At 40.7% G+C, this 20,901-nt stretch overlaps 1 protein-coding gene across 1 annotated transcript; it reads right to left on the bottom strand.

Annotated features, from left to right (window-relative positions):
* Window positions 1-5,142: 5,142 nt before the first annotated feature.
* hunk (hormonally up-regulated Neu-associated kinase) lies at window positions 5,143-14,676 on the bottom strand. Its single transcript, XM_026941714.3, has 9 exons — window positions 14,029-14,676; window positions 11,265-11,557; window positions 10,849-10,904; window positions 10,356-10,491; window positions 9,795-9,922; window positions 8,529-8,655; window positions 8,258-8,426; window positions 7,905-8,058; window positions 5,143-7,616 (listed from the first exon to the last, which is right to left on the bottom strand). The coding sequence occupies exons 1-9, from the start codon at window positions 14,260-14,262 to the stop codon at window positions 6,961-6,963; spliced, it is 1,953 nt and encodes a 650-aa protein (XP_026797515.1). The 5' UTR covers window positions 14,263-14,676; the 3' UTR covers window positions 5,143-6,960.
* Between the last annotated feature and the right edge of the window lie 6,225 nt (window positions 14,677-20,901).

Here is a 20,901-nt window from a genome sequence, read left to right as displayed (position 1 = left end):
GTGCTGACCGTTTCCTGGATTCAGAGCCAGCCAGCCAGCTCGCTCGCTCGCCTGTCTGTCATCCAGAGGGGTGGAGTCACTGCTTCTCTAATCCCCAAGGGTGTTTTTCTTTCTCCTCTTCAACTGTTCCCTCTTCTCTCTTCCTCCTCCTCCCTTCCTCAGTCTGTCTGTCTGTCTCCCTCTCTCTCTCTCTCCCTCTCTCCCTCCCTCTCTCCCTTCCTTTCCAAAATAGGAAAAAAGCCTTGCCAAATTAGGAAAGGTAAAAAAGCAAAAAATAATCAGGCAGAATGTCTTTAATGGCAATATGGTCTCATGTTCCCTATTTCACATCAGGCATCGTTCCTCCAGCAGCTACAATATGTGTTTTTGAGACCACTGTCCAGACGTTGGGGTGCAGCCTTTTGTTCTGGGATTTTTCTTCCAGTCTCATTATTCTGCCCAGCACGCCACACAGTCATTTTGATTAATGTGCTTGGCCCTACGTCTGGGCGCTGCGTCCCACTGAAGGTGAACTGCTGATGCTTGGCGCTTTTTTAGTGCGATCGATGTAGACTGATCACCTCCCCGCTCACATACGTCCTCTCGCTCCTTCACCTCAAGAACCAAATGCACTCAGGCATGGACATGTTGCATGGTGATAAATAATGTAGACAAGCTGGTGGAGGAAGGTAACCTCTCTTCTGAAGCAATCAGAGAGCAACATAGATGTTGCACATAGGAATCGGACCTGTAACCGAAACAAGCTGTCCAATACTTTTTGTCACGTGTCATGTTTTGTTGTTGATTTTTATTTCAAGGCCACTGAAATCTTTTGCCATTCTTTTTTTTTTTTTGGGCATCAGGCCTACCTTTTTTTAAACATTTTTTTTTAAAGATATTGGTGGGTCTTTTGGTGCTTTTTAAAGATATTGGTGTTTGCCATTGTTTTCGTTTAGCTAATGATGTTCTGAAGATATGAAAATATTGTTTCTAACAAAGCTACATGACTTTAACATGAATTGTCAGCAAGCGTCACGCATCTCGTAACATACATAAAAATAATATTAGTGGATCACTTTGGAAGGTCAAATCCAGTATAATACCAATCCGGCGTTATCCGGTAAATATTGGACAGATGCCGATATTTGGATATTTGTTTTAATGTCTCTGAAGATGCACTATATGGCCAACTTTGTGGACACCTGACCATCATACCCATCCCATTCCAGATTTAAACCTCTTTTGCTGTTATAACCTTCACTCTTCAGAGAAGGATTTCCACTAGATTTTGGAGCATGGTTGTGGGGATTTGCCCATTCAGCTGCAAGAGCATTAGTGAGCTCAGGCACTGATGTAGGGTCAGAAGGCCTGGGGCGCAGTCAGCGTCCCAGTCCAAAGGTGTTCAGTGGGGTTGAAGTCAGGGCTCTGTGCAGGCCACTTGAATTCTTCCATTCCAACCTGGACAAACCCTGTCTTCATGATCCTCAATTTGTGCACACTGTCATGCTGTAACGTTTGGGCCTCTTGGTTCCAGTGAAGGGAAATCATAATGCTGCAGCATACAGTACATTCTATATTCTATATGACATTCTATACAATTGTGTGCTTTCAACATTGTGGCAGCAGTTCAATTCATATAATATAATACCTAGACTGCAGCGTTTAAGATAGGAAAGTCACAAAATCATCATCTTGTCAGTGCTTAGTGTCATTTCCTCCTTCATTCTGATGCTGTGCATTAGTCAAAAGAGTTTTTCCAAGATGATTTGTGATGCGTGTGTTTGGGGAGGCATTAAGTTTTGGTGGTTGGGTGTGTACAGAGACAGATTAGATTAACTGTGTTACCGCCATGGTAGTTTGTGAAATATCAGTTAAAGCTATGTGCTATGTGTTATTTTTCTTTCTCTTTCTCAATTCAATTTTATTTGTATAGTGTTTTTAACAATGGACATTGTCATAAAGCAGCTTTACAGAAATAAATACATTCAAATTAAATTAAATTAAAATATTGTAAATTGTATGTTGTAAATCAAAAGACTGTAAATGTATGAATTTATCTCTAATTAGCAAGCCACAGGCAACGCTGGCAAGGAAAAACTCCATGAGACGATATGAGGAAGAAAACTTGAGAGGATCCAGACTCAAAAGGGAACCCATCCTCATCTGGGTGATAACGGATAGTGCAATTATAAATAAATCCCTTCTAAACTTTGTACTACATGGACAAATAGTGCAATTGTTCAAGCAGTAAATTCATCAGAGTTTTCACAAGAAGTCTGGTTTGTTGAACCTATCCCCTGTCCACTTATCAAGACCCGAGTGCAAAACTGCTCGCGGCAACCACAGCCCCAAAGCCACCACAGCAATCACAGTCCCAAGCTTACGATTGTTCGAGTGGTCTGTTTTAAGATGCATGTTTGATCGTTATACCAGGGTGCCAGCTATTTCTCTCTAATTATTTATTCTTTTAAGTGGAGCTACCTTATCTAGAGTGTTGCGGAATGTTGACTCTAAGCATTCAGTTGCCTGGTCAAGTTCTTCGGAATAAAATCATGGTTGGTAATTCTGGAAGATAACTGATAAAACTGTGTGGTTGCTGACGTGAATGCGTGAATGTACATTCATGGCAAGGTGTGTACATTATGATTAAGACACATTTGAAATGAGATGAGTTAATGATCTGAGATAGCTTCACATTGAGGAAGTGTGACTATATTTGCTATATTTAATCTGAATGTTAGTATTAAATAGTGTGACCACCACTATGAGTGGGTCCTATTACATTCTGATTAACCCCTACTGAATCTAGAATGGACACTACCTCTGTTCTCAGACGGTCTTCTGGGTTATCAAAATGAATAGTCTCCAAAAGTCTCCAACAATTAATGCTTTGTCTAAAGAAACAACCAGGTTGGCGATGATATCTGCAAATTCACAAAGGAATTCAGAATATGGCCTATAAACTCTTGATCAGTAATAGTTTCATTAACAATAAGTGCTTTAGATGTAAGAGATCTAACCTAGCTTCAGATTAAAGGTGCTGGCTGTGCATTCGGTATGATTTAATTTTATGTTAATTAGGTTACTAAAATAAAAAACTTTCTGAGTATTTCTACATTTTTGTTTAGCTCTGGGAACAGACATAGTCTCAATATGTTGGAACCTAAGTGATGACTCAGTGCAGCTAGCAGACGGTCAGTTTAGCCTGCTTGTCTGCTCCCTGGCCTTGGCTCTGTGTTTTCACCAATTAACTATTCTGCCTGTTCTGAGACAATGTGCTATGCTACAAGAAATGAGAGCAGCACCTTCCCGAATGGGATGGACACCATCCTGCCTTAACAGGCCAGCCTTGCCCTCAAAACTACTCCAATTATCTATAAAGCCCATATTGTTTTCGGAGCACCACCTGGACATCCAGCAGTTCAGTGACCATACCCTGCTGTAAGCTACATCGCCATGCCATATTGGGATAGGGCACCTTGGGATAATTTACACACCTCTACAATGTTACTCTTAGTAACCTCTGACTAACGAAGGTATATATCATTAGCTCCTGCACGAATAACTATCTTTTTAAAACTATGCTTGCCTAAGCATTCTACAATCAGATTGTTTGTCCTCTTTTCATACTAAGACTGAAGACAACTCTTACTTCCCTCAACTGGAAAAGCCCTTCATAAACAGGATTAGTGGCAGTCGATTTTTAAGCCTCAACAGATTGAGTAGGAAGAGCGGCCACTAGACAGTGAGAGCCCAATGGCCTGATGTTGACTAATGACCATAGCCATGCTGACAGCCAGGAAAAGCTTACAAGTGTTGTAATACCTAGACTGCAGAGTTTAAGCCAGGAAAGTCACAAAATCATCATCTTATCAGTGCTTAGTGTCATTTCCTCCTTCATTCTGATGCTGTGCATTAGTCAAAGACATTTTTCCAAGATGATTTGTGATGCGTTGTGTTTGGGGAGGCATCCAGTTTTGGTGGTTGGGTGTGTACAGAGAGTTACTGCCATAGTAGTTTGTGAAATATCAGTTAAAGCTATGTGCTATGTGTTATTTTTCTTTCTCTCAGTCCTGCTCCCACCCATTCCACCCAGTTATTTGTTTGCAATACTTTCAAACTAACTTAATGGGCCAATTTTTAAAAATAAAGAAAAATAAAATGTTAATAATAATTTTACTGAACACAATAAACAGACTGACTGATTTCATTTGCAACAATTATTCTAATAGCTGGCTATAACAAACCAAGAGCAGTCAACATGAATCAAATTTGCCTGGCTATTGACTTTAGATAGGAAAGACACATGATCACAAATGAGATAATTTAATAACATTATTAAATTGCTTTGCACTGAGTTCATCCATAGGTGAATTTTAACACAAATGTGTGTAATAAAGGCATGACAAAAACAATCAAAGAAAGATGACATATTTTGGTCAAAGCAGAGTGAATAGACTTGCTATTCATATTCAAGGTGTCTTGACTAAAACAGTAATGAAAAGCCTGGATTAAGCTCATTGAAAGTTTTTAATGTCAAATATTTTCCCTCTGCCCTATGTTGTGCAAGGATGATTCCACAGTTGGGTTGCCATTTGTGTTCCACTGATGTTACAAATATGCAAAAGGTAAAAGACACTTCAAATATTGGTAAAGTGTCCTTCACAACAACTGCTCCAGATAAATAACTTAAAAATAACTTTACAGAAACTTTACATCTATAGCACTTAGGAAACATTTTGCATTCTTTTTTATTTATTCTTTTTTTTTTTTTTTTTTTTTTAATGTGTAAATCCATTTCATCTCATGCCGGAAACATCCTGTTCTCTGAGTCATCAATTATACATTATACTGTATGTAAATTTTAATCCCACAACATTCACTCAAATACATTCACCCCTGTGAAATATTGGAATAGTCCACAAGTCACATGTTCAACAGGTTGTCAAATCATCCAAATTTCCTGAAGATCATGGAAAGAAGAAAGTTCTCACTATCTTATGGTCAACCATGTTAGCCAAATTATAGATTGAAAAATTTAAAGATTTAAATTATTAACTTAAAATATTAAGTATTCATTAGAATGTCCTTAATGTTGTAATTCTATGCTGAAAAACTGAACCCCATTCCTTTCTTGGTCAGCAAAGAAAAAAAAATATATTGTTGCCTAAGAAGGGTTAACTCGTTTTTAATAGTTAAATGTCTGGGGTTTTTTTTTAGCGTTAACATTGAAAAAATGCCAAGATAAAGTTTAATTTTTAGGTGTTAAGTTACATAAGTTATAATTGGCACCCTAATTGTGGAATCTCCCTTGTCCACCCACCCACAGCTTGGCCACATTGATTTATCCAGGACTGAGTGTGTGAACACCCATATCATTTATCAAGGGTGTAGAAAGTACACACATACTGTGTGTGCATATGTTGGGTATTTGTGGGGCTGTTGCACAGCTGACTGGATTAAATGAGGCCCGTGGGGTTGTTCAGCTGTCACTTATTTCACAGGTGTCCCATGAGGAAAGTGGGCAGCACAAATTGCCCCACTTCACATTACAGGCATATGAAAAAAGCATTTTCTTAGAATGTGAGGTAGTAAAACATGCTAAAATAAAGTCGTATTCTCAGTCAAATCAGTTTTATTGTGTAAGAAGTGTCATAAAAGCAGTGTGTTTAGTGCAAAAGAAAAACAGAGCACAAATACTGTTTTTAAAATATAAATATTAAAAAATCTTTTTTTACAGCATAAAAATCTCTTCTCACATAAGCACAACTTGTTATAAAGTTTACAAAAAGGTCCTCAGACTTCAAAAGAATTTAGACCTCAGGTTCATTGCTCACTGTAACAAAACCACGTCCAACAACCTACAAATCATTGGAACAAAGTCTTTTCGCATGCAAAGAGGAATTTCATGTTAGAAAATTTAATTAACAAACAGTTCCTAGCCTTCTGTTCAAGTAAACACTTTGAAAGCTTTTTACCTCAACTACAGTAATGTGCAATGAGTGAAGGTATCAGTGTACTCACAACATGAAAGACACATTGAGTTCATATTTACAAGTGGTTCTCACATCACAGGGTCAGAACTGTTCTATGAACAGAATTAAAGCATGTAGATGATTAATACTGGGTACAAAGTAATTGCACTATTGCACAGTCTACTACGTCACTCAACATGATGGGTTACAACATGATGAACCCCGACTCCCTCCCCAAAATGTATGTATTTAACACATTTAAGTGATAACACACAGGCTACACAATGCAACAATACTTCTGATCAGCCCTATTTTGACCAAAGGGCTTTAACACATGGTATTTAAGGCTATACAAAGTTCAGCAATCTCTTTCAAAGTAAGCAAAAAGCTAGTGGTGACAGTAATTCACAGCAAGACTAAGGGGAGATTTTCTTTTCTGTGAAGTAGACCTGAGTGTCTGTAACTTTTGTGAGGTGGAAATGCAGCAACAGCTTCACTCATTCCGCTAAGTAATAAAAACAATCGCAGGATGATTTGCTCCACAGGTGCTCCGAGGTACATAGTGAACTGGCAGTGATGCAGCATCTTCTATTGAAAAAATATGTGGTTTAATGAAAGTCTTTATACGATGCTCAAATGGTGTCTGCAGTAAAATGAAAATATTACTATTAGCATTCTAGTTTGTGACCATTGTGCCACATTAGAGGTAATTAATAACACAGTGCTCGGAGTTGGGGTGTGCCCAGGCATCTACAGGAATCTATCTGTGCATATCAAGGACAGCTCACTCTCCACAGGTTTCAAGTTCGATTACCCCACCACACTGGAAGCCCTGGCGCTTCGAACGGTATAAAAATCAGTGGTAGTTAATATCAGTTTACTGCATACAGTTTCTGTTTTAAAGGTGTGTTTACTTCAGAATATGACAGTACTTAAGATGTAATGGTGAAAGAGCAAACACTCTTTTTTTAAAACTTCCTAAGATAGTTCAAATGTGCCTTCGTCATCAGCACAGAGTCTTGAGCGCCCCAGAGGCACACAGTAGAGTCTGCATGTGGTATGGAGTTGGCGACTCTACCTCTACGGCCGGCTCGGGCCTGAACAGAGGTGCTGGAAAGGCAAAGGGTTGAACTTTCTTCTTCAAGATCTGTCCAATGCCCATGGAGGGGAACTTGGCACGGTGCTGAGGGCTGCTGGGCTCCTCATTGCTGCTGCCCCCACTGCTGCCGGACTCGGGTTTGCCGTGCCACTCTGTGCTGGGGGGAGTATTCTTGGGCTGGGGTTTTACAATGACCACTGGGACACTGGGGATGGTGGCCTTTTTGAGGTAGGAGCTGTCTGGCTGGTGGAAAGCAGAAACATGTCGTGGTGGTGAGAGAGCTCCATTGGTGAGCTTGTACCAGGGTGATGGTGGATCATCTTTGCTAGGCTCTTTGCTCGCTGATGCCCAGGAATGTGCACCCAGAGACGAGGGAGGCCGCGCAGGCACATCCACAGCTCTCGGGCCGTCTTTCTTGGGTGGCTGGGCATCAATGTGCCGCCCTCCTTGAGATGTTTGTGGAAACAGCGGGTGGATTTCTAGGTATTCTAAGGAGGAGGAGGCAATGCAGCCACCCTGTCGTGAGTAAGCGTCCTTCAGGCCGGTCATCGCTTTAAGAAGCCCTGAGAAAAAGAGAGAGACCCTCTTAAAACTGGCTAAGCCCATAAGTAATACCTTTTATCCCAGGACAGAGAGTCAACTGGACAATAAATATCCTATAATCCAATTTCTTTGGACTTTAAGATAATGTCTAGTTCACTGAAAGAAATGTGCAGGAATTTTTTTTTTTTTTTAAATGTTTTTCATAATGCTACTCACACCACAAGTTGTGTCTCAGGTGCTGTGGACTGACAGCATGAGGCAGTTTTTAAGCTATTAGGTCACTATTGCCACCAGTCTCAGGTGCTCACCTGTTTTCTGTTTCTTTTCTTTGGTGGGGCCTTTGCTCACAGCCAAATAGACTGGTGTCTGCTTTGGGGGAATGGTGATCTTCTCAATATGTTTCCTCCATTGTGTCTGGAATAGCTCACTCTTTTTCTCCTTTTCCATAGTGTACTGCTTTTCCTGTGGAGAAATAAATATCGGTTTAGTTACATTCCATTCAATCTAGATTAACCCTTTCAGTTTGATTAGACGTGATCCTACATTGTATCTGATAATGAACAGAGAGTATTGAATAATATTCTTGTGTTCAGCAAAATGGTAAATTAATGATAAACATCTCTAAATAGCGGATCATTGTGCCACTGAGCATCACACTCACCCGGTACTCTTTGGAGAGTCTTTTCATTTTCTTGTTAAGGAGGAAGTAGACGGCAAGAGTGTGACAGGCACGGTTAGTGAGCACAGCACTAAGGACTTCACTGTGCTTGTAGCCCATTCGTTCAGTCATATGCAGAAGAACCGTGTGGTTGATCTCCTCAATATGGATCCTGTGCAAGTCAGCAACATTAGATTATATATAAGAAAACAGATTGGTCAACCCAGTTGTGTCTGGTGTAAATCATAAAAAAGGTATTTTTTGCTTCTTTTACCTGTTTAAGTAAGGGATTCCAGTGTGTGGGTTGCCCAGCTGTAGCCATGAATCACCCATAACTTGGTGGATGTTAGGTCTTTTGGCAGGGTCTGGTTCCAAAAGGCTCTTCAGTAAACTAACTGCAGCTGTAGGCAAAAACAATAAACAGTCTGTCTGAGTTTATTAAATTACATTTGGTTTAATGATAGACTTGACTGTTGAATTCTCTACTTCATTAAACCACAGACACTGAAATCAGCAAATCTATAGTTGACCTTCAACAAAGCCCTCAGCTGAGCTTTAGAGAGAACACATACAGAGAACTATAGAGAACAGTGTGTTCCAGTCTCTTTTACTACAATGCGTTACAGAAACACAATGCCTCTCTCATAACCCAGGATAAAACCATGCTGTCCCAACTCTATGTGGTAAGATCCAATTAACCCAGTAGCTTCCACTTAGTGTGTTACATAAGAAGATTGATGAGAAGACATGTGTCCATGGTAATATCTGTTACATAAGGAGGATCATCTTATTTCAGTACTATATTATAATGTATAGGCTATTCCTTTAACATGGCGGGTGACAAAGAAAAAAACGGTGGCTGTCATGCTGTGGGAGGCATTTTGCTGGCATGGTTTGTCTCCACTTGTCCCCTTAAAGGGAACTAAGAGTTACTGCAGATCAATTCAAGCTTATTGTGAGTGATCACCATTATCCTATAATGAAACATTTTTATCCCAAGGGAAGTGCTTGAGGTCTCAATAAATGGTTTCATGAGTACAAAAATGATGTAAATCATACACTAGGGCCTTCAAATAAACAGCTCTCAACCAAAATCAAACACCTATAGGAAATTTTGGACTAGTATTACACAGTCATCAAAACACCATCTTTTGGAAAAATAGTGTTCATCCTTCTAGTACAGTTCCAGAGACTTGAAGAATCTTCTAATGGCGCGTTGGAGGCGCAACACCTTACTAAGGTACTATATAGTCTTACACAGTATATTCATTACTATAATGCTCAGTTTCTCTATAGGTAAAGTAGTGTGGCTATGCCCATATCTGTGCCATGTTCTGTCCCCAACCCATTAAAACTGTTGAACATCTCACATGCTGTTTTAATGAATTTCTCAGGGCATTTCCTATTTGCTGTAGACCAACTCTGGGCACAACAAACTGGTTTTACCTCTTCAGCCTCAGAAATTGATGGAGTTTTTAATTATACTATGGAAGTGCTGATTTCAGTGTGTTCTACATGGCAGTTGCAAGTTTATTTGTACCTGAGGAGAGTGAAGGAGGCAGAGGGTTCATGTCCTTGTCCACCATTCTCTGGTGCAATGCTTTGAGGTTGAAAGGCTCCACCGTGAAAGGAAGGGTGCCAGTGAGCATGGCATACATGTTGACTCCACTGCATTAGAACAAAAACACATATATGCAGGTTATAAGGATAGCTTACCTTGTAAACATTACCTCTTATGTTTTGATCCGGTCAAAATAAAAGCATAATGATACTGAAATATCTTTTTATTTTCCACACTTTATGTGCTTGGAACAACTGTTCTAATTAACATGTAACATGTTCAGGCTATTTGGGTGAAATAGAACTGCTAAAATTGAAACATTTTCATGAATCCGAAACAAACATTTTAGTCCCTGTCACATTATCTCCATTCCAGTTTTACATACACCTACACACAGACAGATGGGTCCTTGAAAGATTGCTATAACTAAGATGAAGATGTATTTTACTGTTTTTATGTTTGCACTGCTATAAAATCAAAAGAGATTTGGCTCAATGTGACATAAATTGCAATTATGTGGTGCAGGTTATGTTAACTCACATCGACCAGACGTCTACTTTGGGCCCGTACTTCTTCCTTGAGAGCAGCTCAGGGGCGGCATAGGCTGGGCTGCCACACTGTGTGCTAAAAGGGTCAGAATATCCCAGGATTCCTGCACAGTTGCTAAGTCCAAAATCTGGGTTAAAACAAAGGCAAGAGAAGAATTATGAACTGGCTGAACACTGCTTGAGCTCACAGACTATGCTGCTTAAGTTAGTGCAATAGAAAAAGCAATCATGGCTGTCTTTAGCTGAGGGGGGTTTATAGCTGTCTAACACTCAGCCTGTCTGTCACACTCAGCTGTTAACTAGCAACTCTGTATGCTGAGGCAGACTTTCACAGAGGTGAGAGGTTGTTTGGTTTTAATGAGATAATGATTGCTCCATCAGTCCTCACCACATGCCAAAGAGGACCATTTAATTGTGCTATGAGTTTAGATTAGGACTGGGCTGATGTTGCAACAAAAGATTCGAGAGTGCCTTTACTCACTTACCTATGAGCTTTATGTTGTCTTGTTCATCTAGCAAAAGATTTTCAATCTTTAGGTCTCTGTAGGAAAGAAGAAAAATAATGCTGTTGCTTTACACAGTGCTCTTGAGTCAATGTGACTATCTAAGCTACAAATAAGCCAACAATGTTAATTAGCATATAGAGCATTTATCCCATTCATGCTTTTCACAATACAAGCCACACAAGGTGATTACTGATCCTATTGTGCTTTTCTGGTGGTCTCTAAATCTCATAAGATCAGTGCATCTACAAAAATCAACTCCCACAATATCCGTAACATTTATTTCTCCAAGATGCCATACAGAAATGTCAATGAACTTGCGTTGAAGGTGCTCAAGCTAAGACAGAGTAAATCGTACTAACTTTTTATATCACACATTGTGCAGTTTGTGACCTCACCTGTGTACTACCCCAGCCCTGTGCAGATGCTCCACAGCCATGACTAGCTGGCGGACATATTTCTGTGCCTCCCTCTCATCAAGTCGCTTCTTCTCATAGATGTGGTTCATTAGGTTTCCTCCTGGGCAGAGCTCCATCACAAGATAGTAACTGTTTTCAGTCTCCAGGATATCTAGCAGTTGCGTGATGTTGGGGTGGCGAATCATCTGCTGGATCTGACCCTCTCTGCGCAGATTTTTGGTAACATATGAGTCCTTCTTGGCCTTTCTTTTGTCGATCACTTTCACTGCCACCTAGAAAACAGACAGAGAAGACTTAGACCATTAAAAAAAACCTGAATATTTGAATAATAATTGTTTTATATTCTTTAATTACCAGAGAACTACAACAAAACCACCACAGACACCTCTAACCTCGTGGAGAATGCAAAGAATCTATGAATATGCATGAAAATTTAAATCACAAACACTACATGTCCTCTCGCCATCAGATCTTTTTACAATGTCACTGCCCTTCAAAAATGTAAATATTTTTTTAGCATAATGTATATGTAATGTAGTATATAATAGGTGATCAGATTCTCATTTTATATATACTATGTGTGACACCCACAGTCTGATGGTCACTGAAGCCTGTGGAGAAGGAGGAGGTAGTGGGGGAGGGTTCTGGACAAATGACTAGAGTAACAGCTAAGTTCCCGGGCCCTTTACACCACGTCTACCCAGAGGCTGAGACCCCAAATGGCTTGTTAATGCCGTCCATTTGTCACAACAGTCGCCACAAACCACTAATGCTGAATAAACACCCAAGCTAGCAGAGTGGTGACAAATGTTTTTATGTATGTATGTATGGTGGTCTGCACCATTAACACTCAACATAGGCTCAACATAATAGAAGCACTTGTAACAATAGCTCAACCCTTTGGGGAGGACAATTCTTCCACATGACAGGAAACCTATTTGGTCTCCTAAACAATAGTATCTGAAATAAAACTTTTAAAAATCATATTAGAAATAGTCCACATGGATATTTTTATTAGGGCATTATATAGCACACCCGTTTCTGTTAAATCATAAATTATTTACCAAATTATTTAAAGTACAGATTAATTGTTAACCATGAACAATTGATTTTATGTTATTTTAATGATATTAAGTGTTTTTCCTTTCTTATCTTAACGACATTTCCTAGCGAAACAGTGAAAAGAGCCTGGTGCTATTTGTTCCACTGCTGATCAAAGTGCTCATCTCTGTATTTGCAAATGAAGAGGTTTCAGAAGGTGGCCTGCCATGCCATGGCAAATCATCAGACAATAAAGGAGCGTGTGAGCAAACAGGTCATACATGACCAATTGAGCAAATAATTACACCAATTAGACTAACAGAAGGGCTAGAGAGATGTAAAGAAAGACCTTAAAAGCCTTCCCGCGACTGATCCAAAACAGTCACCTAAATGCAAATGTAACAACACTTGCTCTTGATCAGTCGCCAATGATCAGCTCAGTCTTGCCAAATAGGGTTGTGGGGGGTTGATGGTAAGAAGGGGGGAGGGGACCCAGAGTTCAAGGCTAACATGTTTATCTTCTCCACAGACAAAGGATGAAAATGGGTTAGACATGATCAAAACACACAGGAGAAGCATGTGCTGTGTTCCCATTGCCCCACCCAAACCCCCGATGATGTCATCTGAGCAAGGGCGAATGAGGAGAAGGGAGAACAAGGCGCGCTTGCTCCTGGTTGAGATTTCTGGTGTTTGCATCATCAATGGGAGAGACGTTTTTTGTCCCCACAGCAACAGTGAAAGGCGACTGTTGGAGGGTTGAACTAATCCTTAATGTAGTTAGTAGGATTTTGAAGCCACTTTCTCAAAAAACCAAACCACATTTTCTCAAATATGTCCATCAACACATTGTGCTAAACAAGGAATTGTACAAAGGCAAACAGTAGGTGATAACCATACATCTTTCTGCCACACCAGAGAGGAGACTTTTATAAAATAATAATGCATAAAATAACAATATTGAATATTAAAGAACATAATATTATGAGAATACAATTGCATTATCACGCTGTAAGACAAAAAGCTTGCAACAAATTTCTTTTTTATATCCATTATAAAAGCCATTATTTCTATCACTGGCCTCTATGAATTCCAATACGAAACTTCACTACTACTCAATTTACAATGAACTTGCTGAAGCAACAAAATATGACTTCAAAGCTGTGATTGCTTTCTGGGCTAATCTAAGATTAATTCAGACACCTAAATCTCAATAAGCCCAGTGGAGTACCTTCATTACCTAATACTGCATAGGTGCTCATGTTTAACTGGATGTTCCTGCGCACTCCTGAGGTGGACTGGAATTCAAGTGCATGTGAATCCAAATTCCATGTCAAGCTTGCTGTATATTTTATTTTTTTCACTTGAACACTGATTCACTAGGAACCCTGGTGGCTTTCAGAAAGAGAAGCAAATGTAGTATATAAGAAGATATGAATGAAAAGCATTATTGCACCTTCTCTGCTACTGAATAGTGTTGTGAATTGTTATTGCTAGTGCTACTTTGTGAGAGGGCCAAAACTGTATACTGACAGCTTTTCCACATCAACAGTTCAAATTTTAAAACTTAGAATAAAACACATGACAGTGTGCAGCTTCTTACTTATATTACAGGCTAGATTACATTGTAGTGTGTTGCATTGCCTAAACAATATTGTAACTATTTTAATACAAATTCTATGAACAGCACTACCAGTTACGTCACCTTCTCTCCGGTGAGCGCGTGCAGCCCCTCACGCACTTTGGCGAAAGAGCCCTCTCCCAGCTTCCTGCCGATGAGGTAATTCCCAACTCTTTTGGTGTGGTAAAAGTTGCGAAGGATGTCCCCGGACGGAGCACTGGATAAAGATGGAGGTGGGATGTTTTCCGTGCCTATGGAAGCCGACGTTTTCAGCTCAAACAGTCGGTCCATATTCATATCTGTTCCAGCTTCAGGCATCTTGTCGCCTGCGCGTGCGGTTCAGTGTTGTGTAACGGGTTTTACTGTCGAGTTTGTCACGTTATAGAGACGCTTCTCGCTTTAAGTGTGCTAAACTCGCTTCAGCCTTGTCTGAACGGGACATCTGAAAACAGGACCCCGTGTCTAATCTAAACCCTTAACGGAAATGAACTCTCACGACTTCAGAATTCACTTCACCTTGCGGTTCTAGCGTTATCTAACGACTGCCTTCCGGTAACTAAACATTACAGCAAAAGTGAATCATTACTCTCTTTGAACTCAGTTATCACAGACGTTACTATAACACTCTATTTCTCTCCAGCTAAAGCTGTACCTCTTCCTGTACCTCAGTCCACAACCCATTCAGCTGCTGAACGTCTCACGCGCTGGTTTAAGTGAGTTTCCCGGTCCAGGGTGGGGGCGTTTCCTATTTGCTATAGACTGGTTTCTCAGTCGCTGGGTTGAAATCTTATCCAATCAGAAGCCGCGACACGATGCGCTTAGACTCCACCTCGTCTAGTTGTAAATAAGCCCCACCCCTCGCCGGTGCACCGCCTAGACAACAAAGAGCACGTTTCGAGGACAGTCACTGATGGACTGTTTATCAGATTTAGGCTACCTGGTGACAGTTCATCACACAATATGGGGATTTAATTCATGGTTACAAACGTATTATTAAGTTATCACACTGATTAAATAAATGATGTACTAAAAATTCACTATTTACTAGAGTTGTGACAGTGTTGTCACGACTTCAGCACAACATGCATTTGTCCCTGTCATGGAGCAGACACAAAAAGACAGTCATGTGGTTTGGGTTATAATCTGTAACTGCTAAATGTAAATTAATAGTGAGACTGAAAACATTGCTATTCTTTAAAATTGTGGATGTCATATATATTCACTTTTCTTTAAAGTAAATGTAGTGTTCTTATTAACCAGAAAAACGCTGGATTCATAAATATAAAAACTATATGATAGTTATATCAAGATAATTTCGAAAGTCCTTTACTACTCATAAATCTTCCTCAGAAAGTGTTTTGCATTGAATGTAATAAGACCTAAATGGAATGAGGTGAGGTCATTGTTAACACAGTAAACATTACCACGTGCTCATAACAATCTGTGCTTTCTAACAAAACAAAGGGAAATTAAGACCACTGGGACATCTAGTGGTGGCAACAGGTAGTGCAGCCACCTGCTCCTGGTACGTCTTTCAGGAGTTTGGATGGGTTCATAATAATTTCTGCGCTGGAAAAAAATATTATAGTTATTTTTATTTGTCTTTCCTTGTCATGTTTTTTTTCTTTATAATTTTGTTCTTTATAATTTGATATGTGATTTTCATATATTGTAATTATATTGTAAATATATTGTAATATTTTCATATATTGTAAGCACTTATAGTGTATGGTACCTGGTCCCAGATATAGAAAAATAATTCTATCCCAAATTCGGGCAAATCTGGCCTGTAGATGTGGACCAGATACTGCAAGGAATCACTCCCCAAAATTGGCCCAAAAGTGTATTTGCCAAAGTCATGTCCCAGAAATGCCAACATCAGGCCAAACCTCACCCAGAACTTAACCTTTATGCTCAGGACAGAATCATGCCTTCATTGTGCCAGATCTAGTGTGGGTTTGGTTTATGTCCAATTCAGTTTGATTTAATGCAGTTACATCCAATTAGGTCCAGTTTGAATGTTTTACCAGCATCAAGGGAACTTCCAAACATGAACAGACAAATGAAAAATAAATAAAAGCATTATAACAGAAAGAAAAAAAAGAAAGAAAAACAAGATGTACATTAGCCTGTTCTATGTGTAATGACTGCCAATTTTTATAGACTATTGATAAAAGCATAAGTGTATTTGTAAATGGAATCTACACCAAACAATACATTTTCTAATAATGATTTATTATTTACACTGAACAATATTTGTAGCATCTAGAAAATTAAAAATATTTTATCATGACTACATTCATTTCACTTTCATTTCACTTTCAGCATACTTTCATTGCCTGAAAAAAGGTATACAGAGAAGGTATACAGTAATCCAAAGAAGTTTCATAAAATGGGATTCAAAGGAAATAATAAAGGTTGCATTAAACATATCAAAACAGAAAGAACACTGTATCTTTTTTTATAATACAACATATTATATTATATATACATTATAAACATACCTAAACATTGTAGCTTTTTAATAAGAACACAATATACAAATACATAAAAAAACAGATGGGCATGATTATGCATTCGGAAAAGTTTCTAATAGCTTCTAGAGTGAGAATTTTTTTAAAAAAAAGTATATTGAAACTTGAATTTAAAAAAGTATATTGAAATGACAACTTGCACATTACTAGTTACTAGCAAGATCAGATTTCAATTTCACAGGTGGTTGATGAAATAAAAAATTATTCTGTATATACAGTACATAAATGTCATTTACACTTATCTATTAACATGTATTAGGTCATACAGAAAGTATGCTATTTTCTTTTTTATTATCTTCAGTTTATATTTATGCAGGAATATTATTTCACCCAACACAGTTAGGCTGAATCATTCATGGCTTCCTTTTTAAAATGCTATCTACACAGAGTTTAAAGGCACTCCACCCTTCATGTTGCAATATTTGGCAAATAAAACAGCACCTGGGTTTAAACCTCAGAAAAAAATAGCAGAAAGAATACAGCCAATAAAAGTACATATCTGTTTTTATAAGGATGTTTCAGGGCGTTTTCAGACCTGTAGATCTGTGCTTTGTTTCTTAACGGAGACTTATGCTGCATTCACGTGCTATCGGAATTATCGTAAATACGAGTTTCCCACTAGGAAGTTGCACATGAATGACCCGTCAGGTTGTAATTACGACTAGGAAGCTCGGAGATAATTTTGATACCAGAGTTTCTGAGATGGGAGGATCCTAACTTATAACATGGCAGAGGAGCGTACAGTTTGTGTACTGAATGACAGGTTTTGTTCATTTTTCTAAATGCAGCTAATTGTTAGCACTTGCCATTTTGGTCATATTCAAAATAGCTAATATTTGACCAAAATTCCATTATCATTAGCAAGACAGCTGACTGAGTAATCTGTGTTCCGGGGTGTCAAATTGAAAGTAAAATAAAAAAGAAAAAGAAAAATGTATGCATAACCTGGTGTTATCCATGTTTTATGGGCAGTGGTGGCTGAACGGTAACGGTTACTGATCAGAAGGTCGAGGGTTCAAGCACTGCTAACCTGCTGCTGTTGGACCCTTGAGCAAGGCCCTTCCGCTACAGGGGTGCTGTACCCTGCGCTCTGACCCCAGCTTCCTTGGATATGCGAAAACACTGCATTTCATTGGCTATGTACTCGTACTCTGCACAATGACAATAAAGAATCTAATCTAATCTAATCTTTCCAACAACAAAGCATGTGAACACGACATACTTAATTACCACTACCACATAATTACCAATTCAGAAGTGGGAAGTAGGATAATTCCAATAGCACATGAAGGCAGCATTAAATCGTTACAATGTTGCATGTTCTCCTTTGCTCGGTTCGCTTTCACAAGGCAACATTTCAAAATGTGCTTATGCAAATCACATGTGAGTAAACTGTCCTCTCATTGGTCAGAGTGCACCTGTTTATGTTCCGGGGTTCCTCTCATAGCGGTCATCCATCAAGATGGATAGACAGCAGCTCCATGAGCTTATTGTGGCTGTCTTTTTAGCTGTAGTTATTATCATTTATTATATAATTTATTACACTGTTGACAGAGATTTTTAGCCTTTGCGTGGCAGTGATTAAAGCCCATCTCCTTGAGATACTCGCTAAACACCTTGTAAACTTCTGTGTTTTTATGCATTTTTGAAAGATGTTCAGAAACATGTTCGTCAGACGAAATTTCAATGAGGCATTTTACCTTTTCTTTGGCCAAGTTGAAGCACGATTCATGTTGTGAGCCATTAGCAAAACAAAAATGCTTTTTGGGTAACACAGCTCCCATCATGCATTGCTATACAGGTTGGTCCGCTGGGCCGGATTGCTTTCTCACCACAAGTGAACCACTCCAGAGTTTGTTTGCAGTTGGGCCGAGAACACCTTGTCTCAGAACGATTGTTTTGGTGCGGATCCGAGCATAGTTGCCGTGTTCATATATGTCCACATTCCCTCCTCCAGTTGTGCACGGAGCAGGAGCAGTGGGTCCAGGTCCTTTTCCAAGCCCAGGCAGAGGACTGGCAGGTGCTACGGAGCCTTGTCCAGCTGGCGGGTACTCCAGCAGCATCCCCGGAAGCCGCTGCGGCATGCCTCACATCAAGCTCTCCAAGATGGGACCGCAGAATGACCCGAAAGCTTTTGTCTAGCTCTTCAAGCATGCTGCAGAAGCATGGAGCTGGCCAGTGGGCAGTCCACTTGCTGCTGCTACTGCTGGGGAAAGCCCAGCTCGTGACTCAACAGCTCCCAGTCTGCTGGAGTACCCGGACCTAAAGCGGGCTATTTTGCAATGGGTCGGCTGCACTCCCGAACAGCACCATCAGCGCTTCCGCTCGCTGACACTCATTGAGCTCAGCCGCCTGTTTGCATTAGCCCAACAGCTCTGAGACACCTGTCCAAGGTGGCTGCTGGCAGAGGAGCATGATGCAGAAGATGTATTCGACCTAGTAGTGCTGGAACAGTTTGTCATCCAGCTACTGGAAAGACAGCAGAATGGATCCAGTGCCACCGTCTGGCATCACTAGAAGAGGAGATCCAACTGGTAGAGGACCACTTGGCGGCATAGCTAGGGGCAGCTGAGCCCCCCCTTCTTCCTCTCTCTCTGTCTCGCTCTCATTCTTCCCCTTTATCTCCCCGCCATCCCTGCACCATAGAAATGGGTGCCATTTCTCCGAAACCAGTCCTCCGAGCCCAGACTTTCCCTACTCCTTCCTCTCCACCTGTGTCTGTCTCTTCTCCCCCTCAGGTTGGTAACTCTGGGGCCACAGGTGTGGGAGTAAACCCTGGACTGGTGTGCTAGCATTGCAGGGAACACAGGCATTTCCAGGACCAATGCTACATGATGAGGTGGGGGCGTTGGTCTGGGTACCCAGTTCGCCGCAGGCAGGCCCTGATTGAGCTGGGACATGCCATATACTGGTGAGTATTCAAGGGGGTACATACCACCCATTGGTGGATTCAGGCTCTAACCAAACCTCAATTCACCAATGCCTGGTTCAAGGTATGGCATTGTGTACAGCATGGCGGGTGAAGATTATGGGGACACCCACTGATTTTGGGGACAAATTGGCTGGCATTTCAGATGTTGTTGAGGAGAATGTGTGTGGATGGGCCCTGGAACAGTGTAGCATGGTGTGAGGTGTGCACAGCATTGGCTGGTGAGGCCTTGCCAGGGCTCTGCATCAGGAATACATGGAGGGTGGAGAGGGCCCCGTCTCCCTTCCCTTCGGGGATTTCCCCTAGGGGATTTCCCTTTGGTGCAGACACGAGATGAAATCCTCAGGCATGCCTTTGACCAAGTTGCAATTATTAAAGATAGGTTATACCGAGTGATGCAAGACACTCAAACAAGAGAAGAAATGACCCAGTTATTGGTCCCAAAGAGCCTTCGGGAAATGTCATTCCAGGTGGCTCATCATAAGCCGATGGCGAGGCATTTAGGTCAGGACAAAACACTGAACCGTCTCATGGCCCTCTTTGGCGATGGTCTTTCTGGAGAGGGAGGAGCTATAACAAGGGCTGAATCTAAAAATGGTGGCTCAAACCACCCCGGTCCCATGTGGAGACCACCTCTCACCATCCCAAATCACAGAGGTTGCCAAGATGCAAGCAGAATTTTCCGAAGTGTTTTCGCATCTACTTGGTCACACTAATCTCATAGAACACCACATTGAGATGCACCCAGGGGTGGTGGTATGCAGCCACCCCATCGTTTGCCCAGACACAAAAAACAAGTGTTGCAGGAGGAGCTCATGGCCATGCTCAATATGGGGGTAACTGAGGAGTCTCATAGTGACTGGTCCAGTCCAGTGGTCCTGGTTCCCAAGGCAGACAGTTCGGTCTGGTTCTGTGTGGACTTTAGAAAAGTCAATTCAGTGTCTAAATTTGACGTGTATCCAATGCCCCGCATTGACAAACTGCTTGATCAGTTAGGTGCAGCTCACTTTTATTCAACACTGGATTTCACAACCCATATCTCGTGAGAAAACAGCTTTTTCCACTCTGTTTGCTTTACACCAACTCTTGACCCTGGGTTGTTCCCCAGTGATGATCCGACAACTCATGGACAGAATCCTCCATCCGCACACTGCCTATGTTGCTAGCCAATCTGGATGACATTATTATTTATAGCAATGATTGGCAGTGACACATTCAGCATCTAAGGGCTGTCCTGAGATTGTTGAAATGGGCGGTACTCTCAGCAAACCCAAAGACGAGTGGAAGTATGGTATCTGGGCTTCCACTTGGGCCATGGGCAGGTGCGTCCCCAAATTGATAAGATAGCAGTGATTGCTTGAGACCCAAGACCAAAAAGGAGGTGAGACAGTTTCTGGGGCTGGCTGGCTATTATTGCAGGTTTGTGCTTAATTATTTGGATATCACCAGCCCGCTGACTGACCTCACTCAAAAGGGGGATATGGGGGGTATTGC

Source organism: Pangasianodon hypophthalmus, chromosome 17, assembly GCF_027358585.1.
Source record: "Pangasianodon hypophthalmus isolate fPanHyp1 chromosome 17, fPanHyp1.pri, whole genome shotgun sequence".
NCBI lineage: Eukaryota > Metazoa > Chordata > Actinopteri > Siluriformes > Pangasiidae > Pangasianodon > Pangasianodon hypophthalmus.
The sequence above is the reverse complement of the archived record's forward strand: the minus strand, read 5'-3'. Positions and strand labels throughout refer to the sequence as shown.